This window comes from Podarcis pityusensis, assembly GCF_964106645.2.
Source record: "Podarcis pityusensis genome assembly, chromosome: 2".
NCBI lineage: Eukaryota > Metazoa > Chordata > Lepidosauria > Squamata > Lacertidae > Podarcis > Podarcis pityusensis.
Genome location: NC_138029.1, coordinates 57,903,744 through 57,920,702, shown reverse-complemented (window position 1 = coordinate 57,920,702; position 16,959 = coordinate 57,903,744). Strand labels below are relative to the sequence as shown.

General features: G+C 41.0%; 1 protein-coding gene across 3 annotated transcripts in view; it reads left to right on the top strand.

Moving 5' to 3' along the window:
* FSTL4 (follistatin like 4) overlaps positions 1-15,029 on the top strand; it is a 375,555-nt gene extending 360,526 nt beyond the window's left edge. For all 3 annotated transcript variants that reach the window (XM_080997135.1, XM_080997134.1, XM_080997133.1), the window contains 5 exons: positions 3,109-3,227; positions 4,790-4,939; positions 7,320-7,427; positions 10,719-10,828; positions 14,149-15,029. In XM_080997135.1, coding sequence (XP_080853261.1) covers positions 3,109-3,227; positions 4,790-4,939; positions 7,320-7,427; positions 10,719-10,828; positions 14,149-14,851 — 1,190 coding nt within the window. In that variant the 3' untranslated portion in view covers positions 14,852-15,029. The remainder of the gene's footprint in view (positions 1-3,108; positions 3,228-4,789; positions 4,940-7,319; positions 7,428-10,718; positions 10,829-14,148) is intronic.
* Positions 15,030-16,959: the final 1,930 nt, after the last annotated feature.

Here is a 16,959-nt window from a genome sequence, read left to right as displayed (position 1 = left end):
CAAGTGTTCTTCCTACCCAACCAGGAAGGAAAGGTGACAGTTGCCACCCCCCCATGATTCTAGCCTTCCGAGCATTACTGCAGCACTGTGGGACGATTCTGCAAAAAGACTCTCTTAAGTTCTCACAGGAGCCCTAAGTATTGAGATATGTCTACAGGAAATTGTACAATGAATTGCCAGTGTAAATATTTGCTGGGCAGTAGGAAATAATAGAATTTTTCCAGAGTTTCACATCAAGTGAATACCTAAGGTATTAATTTGCATGTGCAAAAGCTGGTCAGGGACAGTTAAACAAATGGTTGTTTAACTTATTTTGCCATGTTGATCATGAGATGGCATGTCCTAGTGGTTCACTGATTGGGCATCTATCGCAGCTGAGATGAACTCAACGTTCCACAAATGGATGAAATAATTGGCCTGTGTTGACTCCGTCCAATTAAGTACCTTTAGTATCATAGGATCACCGGGTTATTTCTTCTTCCTAGAAAAAGTCTCTGCAATGCTGAAAGGGCACTGGAACACACCTTACATGAGCATGATATCCTGCATCGATCAAATCTTTCCTTGGAGTCAGAGAAGCAGGATTTAGCTCTACCATCAAAATACAGTTTTTTCACAAAATACTAGAGTGGTTGTTTCTGATGTTCTAGGCTTGTGTGCCCATTCAAGAGAAGTGTGCCATAAATGGGGGAAAGGTAGTTTATCTGTAAGATCTGATATAGAAAATTTCAGGCTATGAACTTTTGTGGACTTATATAGATTACGTAAATTAAATAAACTCTAAAAAGTTAGTAGCCTGATATTTTTAAAGTTATTTTTAAGTAGCATGTTTGGAACTGGCATATAGGAGGGACAGGGAGTTCTGTCCCTGCTCCAGAAACTTATGGCATTTCCATGCAAGGAATAGGGACCTTTCCTGCTTGGATTCTTTCCTTGGTCCTGAAGGGAAACTTCTTATCTTTAAGGGCTCTCTTCTTTAAAATGTGGTTACTTGGGGCAGGGTGTACATAGGCTTAGAAAACTTGAGTAATGCAATGCTGGTTCTAATGAAGGCTAGAACATGGACTACTGCATTTTCCTCATGGAAAATTCACCAAGGCTATGATAATAAACCACTAATGCTTCAGCAACATGAAATTGAGTCATAGCATTACCATAAATATCTGCTTTAACGGCAGGGCAAATGAAAGCTGAAATGTGAACATGCATTTTATCAAACGATCATAAAGAACAGGGTGGTTAATGTGCATGAATCTGAATATAGGCACAGTTCACACTTACCATAAGTTAATGCATGATTGTTATCATTTGTTTTAAACTGTCCCAACTTTAAACATCTGCAGAAATGTGCACTCATTGCATCAAGGGCCAAATCCTGCTTTCTAATGTGTGTATTCAGTCCTCATTGAAATGAAGAGGAACTGTGTGCATGCGGCAAGAAAGGACTTTGGTCCACATTTGTTGAAAATGTCAGCCTAAGATATGCCTGAGGTATTTTAGTTCTTCAGCAGTGATGATAACATAGGAATTTGCTAGCCGTGTGTTCAGAAAATGCATGATCCCTCACTGCAGCATCACATTTCAGGATCATTGATCCTAGATCCACTTTGATGCCTTAACTGGGGTATTTCTGTGGTATAATTCAAAGGCTAAACTTCATATATCAAATTCTCAGCACACCAAACGGATATAATAAAAGCTATATAATGTGCAAGTGTCATTGTGTTTTGACGCTATGGAATATACACCAGAGGACTCAATCTTGCAAATACTCATTTTCTATTGCATACTTGTTTGCAAGATCTGTGACTCCAGGAGCAGTTGTACTGAAAAGCATGATGAATTGCATCAATTTAACAGCAACAAAAAGCAAATATTGCATGGTTGTTACTTATTTTTTAAATAAGCAATAATTTCATTATTAAATTGTCAGTGCACAATCTAGCCAAAGTTAGGCACTTCTAAATCGAGCCAATTTCAGTGAATGTACTCTCATATGCTTAATTATTTCCCTTTAAATAAATGGAAATGGAAAATGGTTACACTTTAGCTGAATTGTGCACTTTGTGATTCCTTGATTTCCAATCTTGGAAGCATTTAATGTCATCCAGTAACTTTTCAAGTCTGAACAGGATACACAGTTTATTAGCTTAAAAACAACTATCATCCACCAAAGGTAACTTTTTTGACAAATTGAGCTTTCATTTTCTGTACAAAACAGTTTACAGAAGTAAAACTATGGAAGTTTGGCAGATAAGTACACTATCAACTTTATTTGGGATGACAGAAGCCATTACAATACCGTATCTGTAGAATATATATATATACATGTGTAGTGAAAGGATTTCTGATGAGAGTGATTGAAAAGCATACAAGGTATTCATTACTGCATTTGCACGTAATGGAAAATGAAGTATACTAGCAAGGTTTCAGGACATTTCTGATTAAGCAGAAATGTAGAATACAATTCTTTTACTAGAAACTCACTGACAGGCTATTTTTCCCCCCTAAAGCTTCTGGAATGCCCCAGTTTTGATAGATGAGTGCTATTGCAATGCTAAAAGATTCCACATTTGTGAATTGCAGTTTGCAAAATTTCAAAAATGTTTTTGCTTTGGTGGCTATAAGGATTTGCCCCCGCCCCCCAAATGTCTCTAGGCCACTGGGGGGAAAGTATTACCCTCGACAAGTCAGCAGCACCCCTTATTCCAAATTGTGTGAAATGCATGGTTACATTCCATCATTTGAAACATTTACCTGGAAAGGGCAAAAGTATTAGCAAACTGCTTCTAATGCAAAGGAAAGAAACCTGCATAATAATTTGATTGCAAAACACATGATCCCAAGATACTGTCTTACGTTTCTAATTGTTACCACCAAGGCAATACATTTTTGAGCTTATCTGTACCTCTTTCCTCACACCTTGAAGCCCTACTTGTGACATGAACTTTAATTTTGTGAATGCACCAAAAGCATCCAAATCTCTAGGGGTTTTTTGGTTTCGTTTTGTATAGTAATTTTTATTTTTGAGGTTTAGCCTACTTTTTTTGTTTTCAGACAGGAAATTATGACATGTTTTTTCCCTTGCTTTTTTGTTTTCTCTTCAAGGGCTCAGTGTGGGAAACATGTTCTATGTCTTTTCTGATGATGGAATCACAATAATTCAGCCAAGTGACTGTGAGATCCAGAGACACATCAAACCAAATGAGAAAGTTTTCTCAAGTTATGTAAGTTTGGGCTAATTAATCTTGGTCTTGCATCAGGGATGTAAGAAGTCCTTGTTTTCCTTTCCACCCTGTATTTATCGCGGGCAGCACTGCTTTTCTGCTGCAGTTCAGCTTCTGTTAAAAACTACATTATTTATCTCACTGCCTGCTGTGGCAAAATTGTGAAATTTATATATTGTACATGTAAAGAGGAATTCAATGTTGTGCTATGTTGACCACACCATCAGCACAAGCCTTTCAGCGTGCTGGGTAGAACAACCCCTTCATCTCCCCTATGTGCTGGGGGCTCTCTCAACCTGCCGAGGCAATTTTAGGACTGCAGAGGGAATGGGGGGGGGGGGAGCCCCATCACAGAACGGGAAATCATTGCACAGGGCTTCCACTGGTGAGACTTGTGAGGTGAATCCCTACCATAATTCATGTTATTATGCCAAATTTATAAAGTTTAGAACTGGAGTTTCACAGACCTTCAGTTCCATACATTCATCTGAATAAACCACAATGTGAGGAGCACATTTTCCTGGCCACCCAAGTTCTATTGAACTGAAGGTTGAGAAATTTATCAAGAAGCTCCTGTTGCCGAAACATATGGTTTACCTCAGGGTAGACTCTACTTTAGCTAACTTAGGGCCCTGTATTGTGAACCACAAGTTCCATAACTCAGATATGGCTCTCCCAAATATTCAATGGCTATATTATTGTTTGAATATAAATTTCAGTCTGTGATGACTTAAAACAGGCGTAGGCAAACTCGGCCCTCCAGATGTTTTGGAACTCCCATTATCCCTAGCTAGCAGGACCGGTGGTCTGGGATGGTGGAAATTTTAGTCTCAAAACATCTGGAGGGCCGAGATTGCCTATGCCTGGCTTAAAATAAAGCTGGCTTTGCACCTCAGTTTTGCATGTCCATTCTTCCCGCAGCAAACTGGGGAACAAATTTCTACTTTGAAAAATTTGAAGATGTTTTGTGGGGCAGGGAGTTGTTCTTACTTTACTAATTTAATAGCTGAAGAATGCACTTAAAACCTTTTTTTAAAAAATGCTCCATGTGCTCTTGCAGTGATGTGAGGCTCTCTGTGCACAGGCTTCCATTGCAACAGTGTTTCCTGGAACATGTGTGTGACTATATGACATTGTGTGGGCATTCCAAGGAGTCCTGCAATGCGGGATCCTGTGTAGGCAGAATCTGGTGCCACTGCAAGCACACACATGGCCTTTATAAATGTTGAAATGCAAGAGAGACCCCCTCACATTTAATAAGGTAGAAATCCCAGCCAATGAAAATTCCACTGAAGCACTACCACTTCCACCTCCCTCTTTGGAGGTCTCTTCAACTTGACCTCAGCCCCATCAAATGACCAAAAGACAGGTCCCCCAAAAGGTTTGCCAGAGAACTAGCTCAATACCACAGGTTAGATCTATTACTCTCAGCACAAGCCATACCTTCAAGGTCTCATTGTTTTACCTTCTATCGTTTTCCTCTGTGGCCGTATATAGCAGACTGCCTGGATCACAGCACTGAACCTAAACTTATTAAACCTGCTTTCATTATTTTATTTCAGGCAGAAATCTGTCCTAGAGTTGAAGGTGAAGCCATTCAGTCCTGCCTCTGGGCTTCCGCTGTCAATGTCAGAGACAAATATATTTATGTAACACAGCCAAAGTGGAATAGAATAATGATCCTTGATATCCAGACTCAGAAAGTCATTCAGGTAACTTCCCAGGGGCAACTGAATGCTTTTGGATGGGGGACAAAAAGGTTTCATACTGCCAAAAATTTGGTCTCTTCCCAAAGGAGGTTCTAGCTATTGACTTTGTTAGTAGATTTGTAAAAATACAAATCTGCAGCTGGGTTAGCAGCATGTTAGGAGTATGGTAATACCCCATGCTCGACATCCTGAGGTGGCTACTAGAAAGAGGATCGTTACTAATCATGTCGCTAATAGTTTGACAACAACATTTTGACACTATAATACCTGTCAATTGAAGTCCTCTGTTAACAACATACCTAGGTTGTAATATGTAATGCTGATAACTATATATGTAGAGTATTGTCATATTCTGAGGCTGCAATCCTCTACACATGTACCTGAAAGTAAGGTCCCACTGAACACAGTGGAAACTTACTTATGAGAAAGCAAACACAGGATTGCAGTTTCTGTAAGGTTGTAATTCTATGCACTGAACTCTGTGACACTTTCAAATAAATATGCAACCCAGATACTAAAGTCAGTTTATGGCTGGCATGTTAGGCCCTTGTCATGTCCACAACACCTCTTTCTTATTCAAAAGGCTCCCACAACATGGCCACATGGAATGGAAGCATATGTAGATGAAGGGATTCACTGAGTGCTGTTCAGAAGACCTGCATAAGCCCTTGGTGGGTGTAGTGGTAGAAAGCCAGTGTGGTGTAGTGGTTAAGAGTGATAGACTCGTAATCTGGTGAACCGGGTTCGGGTCTCCGCTCCTCCACATGCAGCTGCTGGGTGACCTTGGGCCAGTCACACTTCTCTGAAGTCTCTCAGCCCCACCCACCTCACAGAGTGTTTGTTGTGGGGGAGGAAGGGAAAGGAGAATGTTAGCCGCTTTGAGACTCTTTAAAGGGAGTGAAAGGCGGGATATCAAATCCAAACTCTTCTTCTTCTTCTTGGTACTTCCAGGAGGCTGAGGAAGAGACTCAGTATCATTGCTGACATTTGCCTTTTGGTGCTGTCAGCTTCCTCTGGAAGACAGATGTGAGGGCCAGCTGTTTGTCATCTACCCCCCCCGCAAAAAACCCTACATTTATGCCAAGCTCCTTGGAGTGTAGCAAGACCAGTACCAGAAAATGCATTGTCAGTTAACTTTCATTTTTGCTTGTTCTTGTTCTTAAATCTAGATCATTGTTGGTTTTTGTAATATTGAATCGGTTTGCCAAATTGTTGGTTTTTGCTACTTTGAATTTACTAACATGTTCTGTATTTTATATTTCCTGTGTTCTCTGTTTTGAACATTTGCTGTAAGCCACTTTGGGCGCACCTCATTGTGGAAAAGCGGCACTTAAGCAAAGCCAACCAACCAACCAATCAATCAATCAATCAAGGAGTGGTTGGCAGGGGAGGGGTGGCACAATGCAGCTCATCTCCTGGCAGCGATGTTGCTGCTTCTTACTGGGAGACAGAGGGTGAGGCCAGTGGTGGAGGAAGGTGGGTGCAGGCTACCCCGGGTGTCATCACTGAAGGGGGGTGACAAAATGTCAAAAATCTGAGTTAAAAAACATAATAATTGGGCTGACGAAACTTTATAGTTCAGTCAACAAACGCAATGAAAAGCAGCTGGCACTGGGCGCCACACTGCAGGGGCCGGCACTTACCACGGGGCCTGCAACATGCCCGAGTCACGCTTCTCTCCTGGGAGTGGCGTGGTGGCTTGAGCACCTGCAGGCTTGGCTCTGCCTGAAAAAGCAGCGTGAAGCTTGCGTCTGCCCACCGCCACTCCCTCAGCTGCCCTACAGCAAAGGGAGAGGCTGAGGAAAGCTCGACACACACGCCCTGCCCCCATGGGCAGCTCACCCTGCCCCCAGCTGCAGGACACGTGTGCTGCACCGGGCACCCGAGCAGCTAGCTGTGCTGCTGGGTGAGGCGCTGGGGAAGTTGGCACTTTGTGGGTGGAGATCATTTAGTTCCCCGCCAGTGTCCTTGCTCAGTGCCAGACTCCCTACCATCTCACCACTCTCCATTTTAGTAAGCACCAGAGCTGTGTGGTTCAAACTGCAGAGAAACAAAAGACACAGGTACCATACTGGTGTGCCACACCATCTATGCTACACATCTGGGTGTAAATTGTGTATAGATGACAGGACTGGTATGGAAGCAGGTATGGTAGGGCAGCAGCTGCTTTGCTGGCAACAACTTACAAAGCATGTCTCAGTATGCCAGCGTATTAAACTGGGTGCATACAGTGACATGCAGTGGTTTGGTGTCTGACTTGGACATGAAATGCAAAATGTGCACAAAGGCTTTCTTAATAGCTTACAGACCCTAATCAAATGCATAACTTACATTCTTTTTCATAAGGAAGAGCTAATGAAACTGTTTTTTTGTTACTTTGAAGATCTTGGACACTGACCCTCTACCTGTAAAATTACATTATGATAAGTCACATGACCAAATTTGGGTACTTAGCTGGGGCGATATGAAGAAGTCTCATCCGGTTTTGCAGGTAAGCCTCTTACAAATGCAATAGTTAATCACAATCTTCTTTTAGAGCCATTATTCTTATCAGCAGAAATTTAGGAAATCTTATATAAATGTGAGCCTCAACTCTGTCTCCCTCCCTCATCCTTATCACTCTTTCTTTCGTTTCAAACACTGTTTCAAACACGCTGCAAGTGCAAAGACCTGCACAATGACAGCTTTTGAATAAACTGTGTAGACTTTTTTATAGCTTAAGAACAGAGCTGATGGGAAAATTTATAAATCAGAAATGGGGGACGTGTGGCTTTCTAGATATTGTTGAACTCCAAGCCCCATTAACCCCAGCCAGCATGGCCCATGGTCAAGGAGAAGAGGAGTCCAAAAACTTCCATAGTTATGTCCAGCCAGTGGAAAGGAGTAGCACTGCATAACTGGCCTGTTGGCTGAAACGTTGGTTGGACAGTGAGATGGCAGGGGTGGGGTAGCAGTGAGGTTTGGGTGTACCAGCAGAGCCAGTCAGGTACTTTTGCTGGTATGACCACATTGCCCCAAGGTCTCTGCTATCCTGCCCCACCCCCTCACCATCCTGGTGCACAGCAGCAATGCCACCCCTTCTCACCAGCTGCTCCTATTTGGTTAGCCACAGGTTTCCTCTCCCCAGTGTAAACTAAATAATTCTTCATCTGCCAGTGTGAGAACTGAGGACCATTTTAATTTCATTATGTTTCATCTCAAGCAGTGTTCCTCACCGTTTCCAGATCCCTGATCTGACCTGAAACATGTAACTCATTTTAAAATTATTATTATTATTATTATTATTATTATTATTATTATTATTATTAATTTTACATGTATAATACCTATCTACTTGTTCTCTCCTTCTCCTTCTCTTTCATTTTCTCTCCCCTTTCCATGCTTATCTTCTACCTTTTTTCTTTTCCAAACCACATTTGTAGTGCCATAGCTACCATCCCAACTCAGTTGTGAATTACAACACACCAATTAATTAAATACCTATATTCTAAAGAACTCGTGGTTGTTAAATTGGTTTAAGAAGAGTAAAAGTGTCTTATGGTAGAAATGGAGCAAGCTTCATGAACTTGAATGCATTGCTATTTTGCTATGCTTATTCCTTGCCTCATGGGGATTCTGGTATGAACACTTTTCTCATTCCAGGTCTCTCCTCCATGGTCATAGTAATTTGAATAAGATAAGAACAACATATACAAAAATGACAATGGTTTCGGGAAGAGAAGATCCTGCCTTAGTATAAAGGATTGAACTAGCTTACCTTCCAGCACTGTTATTTATGCTTCAGTAGGGCTATGATAATTAAATTACATGTTTAATTAGAATTCCAAAGATCATTAGTGCAATGTAGGCCATAAACAGAGAAAACATTTGTAGGGGAAAATTATTTGATAGATGGCAGAGTTATGGTAACTGATGCAACAGATTAGATAAAAGATGGTGGTATAGCTGTTAATGATCCACAATGAACACCCACAATGAAGTGTGGGTCTTTGATGATGCATTCTGCCATAGATTCAGCACCAATTATTTTGGGGGAATGTGAGACTAGGAACTTATATCCAAAACACCCTTGCACCTATTAATGGATATCATGCTAGGCCAAGGGTTTCTCTGCTAAACATCTGCATATAGTAAAGGTAAAGGGACCCCTGACCGTTAGGTCCAGTCGCGGATGACTCTGGGGTTGCAGCGCTCATCTCGCTTTACTGGCCGAGGGAGCCGGCATACAGCTTCCGGGTCATGTGGCCAGCATGACTAAGCTGCTTCTGGCAAACCAGAGCAGCGCATGGAAACACTGTTTCTGCATGTAGTAGTTGCTGCCAATAGGCAACAGACAGAAGATGTGCAGTATTGTACAAATCAGTTGGGCATATAGATAGATAGAGTGCTATGTTAGGACTGGTGGCAAACAGCTACCACACCCCAGCGTGAAAGCAGGCAGACCTTTAAAATGGTCGCTGTACAAATGGGGACTTTAGAGAGTGGTTCAGTTTGTAACTGACAAGTTGCTCAGACTGAGGACCAGACCAAAGTCAGAAGCTTCATAGGATCAGGTGGAGTCCTATGGCCACTTTTGTCACTTTTGATCCCTGCAGAAGCATTAGCTTCGGTGATGGTGCCAAAGGTCAGCAGATTGCTCATCTACAAGCTGCCATGATGACACAATGAACAGGTCGCTAGGAACAGGTCGTTGGGAAAGTCCTCAATTGGAAACCCCTAACACCTGACGAGTTATTTCAAACACATATTAATGAAGAAGCCTCACTATCGCAAAAGCACTAGAGGCATGGTGGAAACCTAATGTACCATACTCTACATGATTACATCAGAGCACTTTCATCAAGAAATGACAGGTTTCTCAAAAGAGCCTGACAAAAATATTGCAGCAGATCTTTTAAGGCTCTGGCATTTTCTGTAATGAACTACTTAGCTGTAAATTCTGAAGATGTCCTGTTAACACAGAGATACAGTCAACACACCTAATGAACTGAACTTAGGCATCATATAAGCATTCTAAGGTTTGATTTTGATTTTTTTTAAGTCTCATCTCCATATTTTGCTGGAGTCACAGGAGAAATAACAAAGTGAGCTTTTCATTATAGCAAAGAGCTTACATTCTTCTCAGAAATAACCTTTTCAAAAAAAAGAAATACTCACTCTACCCCTTTCCATATATTCCCCCACTCCCTGGCACTGTAGATATCTTTTCAAAGAGATAATTAACTGCTGTGACTTTGCTGTCGGTCATTCAAGCCAGTGAATTAGCATGGTGCATTTAAGTGAGATTAATATATGTGAACCTGAAAACAATGTTTATAGCAGGCTGTGCAGAAAAATTATGGAAGCGTTAGAGCTGGGACATTCTTCCCATGCCTGCATGATAGCATTGTCTTCTGCTATAAACAGCTTGAAAGCAGATGGAGAACTGTTCTCTTACCTTGCAAATGTCACATAATACACACAAATGCCATTTCATCCTTTATTTCCAGGAACCAGGAAACCCAGCATTTTGCCCTATGGGATGCTGCTGGATACATGGGGGGTGGGGTCATATGAATATAGGTCAGAGGTTAATAAGCTATGACCCTCCAGATATTTTGGACTCCAACTCCCACCAGCCCCAGCCAGCATAGCCCAATGGTCTGTGATGATGGGCATTGTAGTTCAACAGCTTCTGGAGGGCCACATGTTACCCACCCCTGATTTAGGTAGTCTAGAGTTTATATTTCAGTGCCTCATCTATTGTTCTATTTCTGCTCAGCATTTTGGTTATTCCTTGTAGGTAATACCAGAAGCAAGTACAGGAGACAACCAGCATATCATTCGCACCCATTTGAACGGGATGGATGATTATTTTATTCCACATACAAACCTCATTATCAATCACATCAGGTAAGAGTCCTCTGGGCCCCAGTAGTTTGTACTTTTAATCTGATGAAATTATTATCAATCATGATAATTACTTGCTTTGCTTTCATGGCAATCGCTGAAAGCTCCACAACACTAGAAAATAAAAACCATGAAGACCTGCTCCAAGTGGCTCCATGTTAGCTAAGAGACAAGAAACAGCACATGAAATAAGAAAGATGGGAAGTACACAAAGAAGCAATGGGGGTAATAATGGCCAGCATGATTATTAGGTGCCGGGCAAAAATGCCCTTTTTATTTTCCCCTGTGCTTTTAACTTGGGATATATCCCCTTCTCCCTGCTGTAACTGTATTTAGCAAAGCCTTTCTGTGTTTTTGCTAGATTTTCATTACTTCCTGTAAACCACAAATTTTGAATTGAATAGCAGTATGGAAAAGTTTTCAATAAACGAAGTTCTGGGTTATGCAAGATTTCAGCAGCAACTCTTTTCTCTGCCTAGCTGAGAGCTTTTGCAAATGTTCTGCTGACATAGCTTTGTGACTCTGCAGCTTTTATGCATCCTGTTGGTTGTGCAGTGGCCAGATGCCAGGGATGCCTGTGGTTTGTCGAGCATCATCATGTTACCCCAGTGCAATTCATTGTTATATGTTTCGGGGCAGAAAAGCATTTCTTTCTTTATTTGATGATTTATTTGAAACATTTAACTGTTATTTAATTAAATAGCACATGTATTTACCTTTGTATTATACCAGTGGTCCTCATACACACAAATGGGTATTAGTAAGTATACCATGCTATAGGGACGCGGGTGGCGCTGTGGTCTAAACCACTGAGCCTCTTGGGCTTGCTGATCAGAAGGTTGGCGGTTCGAATCCCTGCGACGGGGTGAGCTCCCATTGCTCTGTCCCAGCTCCTGCCAACCTAGCAGTTCGAAAGTATGTCAAAGTGCAAGTAGATAAATAGGTACTGCTCTGGCGGGAAGGTAAACGGCATTTCCATGCGCTGCTCTGGTTTCAGTGTTCCATTGCGCCAGAGGTGGCTTAGCCATGCTGGCCACATGACCCAGAAAAACTGTCTGTGGACAAACGCCGGCTCCCTCGGCCTGTAAAGTGAAATGAGCGCCAGAGTCATTCGCGACTGGACTTGGCTGTCAGAGGTCCTTTCCCTTTACCTTTAAGTATACCATGCTGCTGGTTTGCTTTACTATATTTGCTGTGCAATCCTGTATATGTCTACTCAGAAGTAAGTTCCAATCAGTTCAATAGGACTGTTCCCAAGTTAAATGTGTACAGCATCTAATGTTTTTGAAAGGTTTTGTTTAAAGTCTTCAAGTGGCCTAATTCAAAAAAAGCTGCAGGTGTCACCTTATTACTCTACAATCGCCTATCCATTTCATTTTCTCTGCCAGTATTCCATCCATCCCACACAGCATCTTTCTGATGGATGTAAGTATAGCAACTGAATGAAACACTAAATCCCAGGAGTGTTCATGTGTGATCATACACTATGCAGGCTTACTCTTCAGGAGTAAATTGCCATGGCTGGACACTTCAGTGATGCTTTCAACTAAAAAAAATAAGGCAGGGGATATAAGCCTATTATATGGAGACAGCTGTGTTTTATAGGTGAAAACACAGGTCTGAAGTATGATTTTCACACAGTGGAATGCTGGCAATTCGATTGTGTAACAATTGTTCCAAAGCATGACCTCAAGAAACATTATGTGCTAGTCTTTTAGGCAGATAAGCCACATGTGTGTGGAGCACAGGTGAAATGGAGCAGATTTTCTATTGTTTTTCCTTTGAGAATTACTCAAGGGCAAACACGGCTTAATATTTTCTTCCTCTCCTTTCCAACCTTACTCTCTTTTTAACTACTTTCCTATAAGGCATGATAGGGAAGTCTTAACACACTACTTTCAATAGGTGCAAGAGAATTCTATAACCTATGCAAAGAAAAACCCACTATATCATATCAAGTACAGTAGTACCTCGTTGTGAGTCCGCCCCATTTAGCATCCATTTAGTGGAACGTCTGCAGCAAACCCGGAAGTACCTGCAGCAAACGGGTACTTCCAGGTTTTCTGCTCATGCTCATGCAGAAGCGCTAAATCGCGGTTCACGCATGCGTAGAAGCGCAAAACAGCGCATGCACAGAGCGGTGCTTTGTCGAGCGTCCCTTTCATCGAGCATCCGGGGCTCCGGAACGGATCCTGGAATCAAAACAAGGTACCACTTTATGTCTATAGGACATTAACGTTTTGTTTCCATGACTTTCTCATCTCCTTCATGGCTTGAAATGTCACTATTCTATGCTATATATTCTTGAGGACTTAGGTTGGTGTTAATGTAATATATTTAGATTGTAGCCCCCTTGTCAGGGGCAGGCCAGCAATAAAACAGCCAGTGTCAGTGAAGTTAACTATTTATTCAAAGAAACCAAAACAGCACAGACCTAGTGATCACAACTCTTACCAGTAAGTCTTGCCCCAATGAAGCAGTTGAAGGTCCCTGTCTTCCCACTGCTCTCCAAGGCTCCTCTCCCACTTCCTTCTACAGCAGCCTAAGACTCTTTCATCTTGTCTCTTTTTGCTCCACCCTGTTCATTTCATTCTGCTCCATCGTATGATTCTTCTTCAAACAGGATCAGCTTTTGGGAGAAGCAGGTATCTGCAGGGGAGAGAAAGCCAGAAAACCCCAATGTGTCAGAACTGGATCCTCTTTCCTGCATCCAACCCTCTCTTTCTAGGGTACAGCAGCTGTTAGCATGGGATTTTAGTTTTAATATGTCTCCTTGTCTTTAATATTGTCTACCTAGTTAACATGAGTCATATGATAAGCTGGGAAACCCCTGGTTAAAATCTCAGCTTAGCCATGAACTTGCTTTGTGACCTTAAGCAGCAAAATGTGTTTCTGTCTAATGGACTTACTCAATATTTAATTTTATTTGGCCTAAGTGCACAAAGCATTCCACAGATACTGAAACAACTTAGCCAAACAGTAAGTGTTACAACTAGCCTCGGAAATTTTGGTGAGCTCTGAAAACCTTTTCATTTCCAGAACATTAATTTCATAAGGTCACTTCTAATACTCAACTCCTTTATTTATTAAGTGTGTCCATTCTCCATTTTGTTCTGTTATTGTTTATTAAATAATAAACATTTCAAATAAATACATACATATTGATGACAGCGTAATAGTGGCCTACCTCCTAGGGTTGCGTAAGACTTAACAAGACAACATTTCTGCTCTTGGGCCAAGTGACACAAAGAATTGTTATTCTCATAACATCTTGTGGCATCTGTTTGGTTATATATTGTTTGTCTTTTATTTCCCCATTTTAGATTTGGTTTCATCTTTAACAAGTCTAAGTCTGTAGTTCACAAAATTGATCTGGAAACTGTGGCTCACATCAAGACGATCAGCTTCAAGAACTACAGCTGTTTGCCCCTAGCCATGGCCTATACACATCTGGGTGGCTACTTCTTCGTCCAGTGCAAAACAAACATGTCAGTACCAATAACTCCACAGCTTATAATTGACAGTGTTACAGATTCTGTTATTGGCCCCAACAGCGACATATCAGGTACTCCCTACATCTCCCCTGATGGACGCTATTTGGTCAGCGCAGATGAACAGAGCGGGAGGATCAGAGTCCAGGCAATAACAATCCAAGGGGAAATCAAGTTGATTTATGACTTACAAACCACCATGCACATATCCGATCTGACATTTCAGTCCTCTTTCACCGAAGGCAATCAGTATTATATATACGCTACTTCACATTTGCAAACAGATGTGCTTTTTGTAGAGTTGTCAACAGGGAAAATGGACGTATTGAAGAATTTAAAGGACCCTATCAAATCCAAAGACTGGCCCTGGAGTAACTACAACAGAATTATCCAAGACAGTGGATTATTTGGACAATACCTTATAACACCAGCAAAGGAGTCACTATTTATAATTAATGGGAGACAAAACACATTACGCTGCGAGGTTTCGGGTATCAAGAGAGGCAACACAGTGGTTTGGGTTGGAGATGTATGAAAAGTCAAAAGGAACAGAACTGCCATAAAACAATGGACTGATTGGACCTTTAACTGCAAAAAATATATATATGCAGTAGCATTGTATATTTTTACACTGAGGGAAAAACTGTATAAGCTTCATGGTGCAACACTGGCCTACTTGCAAGGTTTATAATATAAGGTATGCTCTGCTAATAGGAATTGGTTACGCTGGGAATTTGTGTGGAAGTCGGACGTGACAGCTTGAGTTATGGAACATATACTAGGAAAAGGAATGATTTCTCAAAACTGAGATTGTATAAGCCACATTCCTTGGTGATTCTGTACAACAACACTTTTCCGTTGAAAGGCTGATGACTTCTTAAGTTCCATCAGTATTCATTCTATTGGTCCAACATAACATTGCCTGTAGTGTGTGCCGTGTGGCATGAAGTCAGGCCTGTAGCTTAGACATTTTCACATGGATGGGCACACTGGAGAAATTTAGGCGTTTATGTACTTTGTTGAAAATGCAATCTCAGTCAAAAAGTCCTTTTAAAGCTTTTTTAAAAAATGAAAATGTTATTTATATAATTGTTCAGTATGACAAATATTATCAAGTCAGGAAATTTAAATATTCAGACAGGTAAAGAAAAATCCACTCACCTTTAAAAATAATCGAGCTAAGAAGGTAAGTTGAAATATCTGGTCAATATTTTCATTTATGTTGCTTCGAAATGCAGATGGGGTGGCAATACCCCTACATGCCCTCCAATAGCTGCAGGCCTCCATGGAAGACATCACCCTTAACATCAAAGGAAAGAGGTAAGAGGTTAGAATTAAGGATTGAGGGGAGGGTGTGAGAGCATATTGTCTCTGAAAGTAGTATTTAGAATGCAAAGAGATAGGAGAGAAACATACATTGTTTCTTTACGGGGAAACATAATTCAGGAAGGCTAACCCAACACCTTTCTGAGTCCAAACATGATGGAATATGCTGTCAGGTATATTTCTCTGTCTCACAGCAAGCACCTAAAATTGATATGGGCGAGGAATGTTTCTCCTCTTCAGTCCTAAGGAGGACATTTTTCAATTTTGTACGAGGTGTTTCTAAATAAAAGAGGTGGGGCAGATTTGAAAGCTAGAAAACACATGGGCAAATATGCAAATATCTTCTATGTAATCAGGAAAGAAAGCTTTATCTGTTTTTATTTTTAAGCAGCAGCTATCATTAAGTGTGCGAGATGAACTGCTATTTCAGCAGGCAGGAAAATAAGCAGTGTTGTTCCCAGAAATAATTTCTTCCCCTTCATTAAAAATTTACCATTACTCGAAGTAATTGGGTTCTTCATGAAAACAATAGCTATGTCTTGAAACGTACCCTTTCCAGTAGCCTATTTTTGTGCAGAAAACTTTTAGCTTTTATATAAATCAGGCACTTAATTTACATCTGTCATCCAAATGCCTGCAAAAAAGGATTTAAAAAAAAAAAAATATTGCTGCTGTTCATTTTCTTCTCCCATTCATGGTGTTCTCATTTATAGTCAATTATCATTCAGTTATGCTGCTTTCCCCCCCCAATCTAAAACCAATTAAAATATATCCAACAATGCAATAGCAGACACTGAGAACTGTAAGCAGATTTGCCATAAAGAGATGTGAAATATATGTATCTTGCTAACATTGGACACTGCAACTAATCATAGTTGGAAAACAGAGAAGATGGTTATAAATGCAATAGGATATATAATACCCAATCCCAGTGTAGTCCAAGCAATCAGAAGTGAAAATATGAATCTTTATCCAATGATTTTTAAAAGGTATTTTCAAGTTGATTTAAAAAATAACTTTTTGCAACAGCAATGTTTGTTGCATCATCATACTTGGGGGGGGGTGTCACAGAAAAAAGAAAAGAGATCAGAGTTTGGCATGAGTTTGTCGGCGGGGATTATAATACATATGGTGATCTTTAGAGTACTAGTTCTCCATTTTAATATGGAGGCTGGGATTCAAATAATGCATGAGAGGCTTGTACAGGGTAGCCCAGGCATAGGCAAATTCCGGCCCTCCAGATGTTTTGGACTACAATTCCGATCATCCCTAGCTAACAGGACCAGTGGTCAGGGATGATGGGAATTGTAGTTCCAA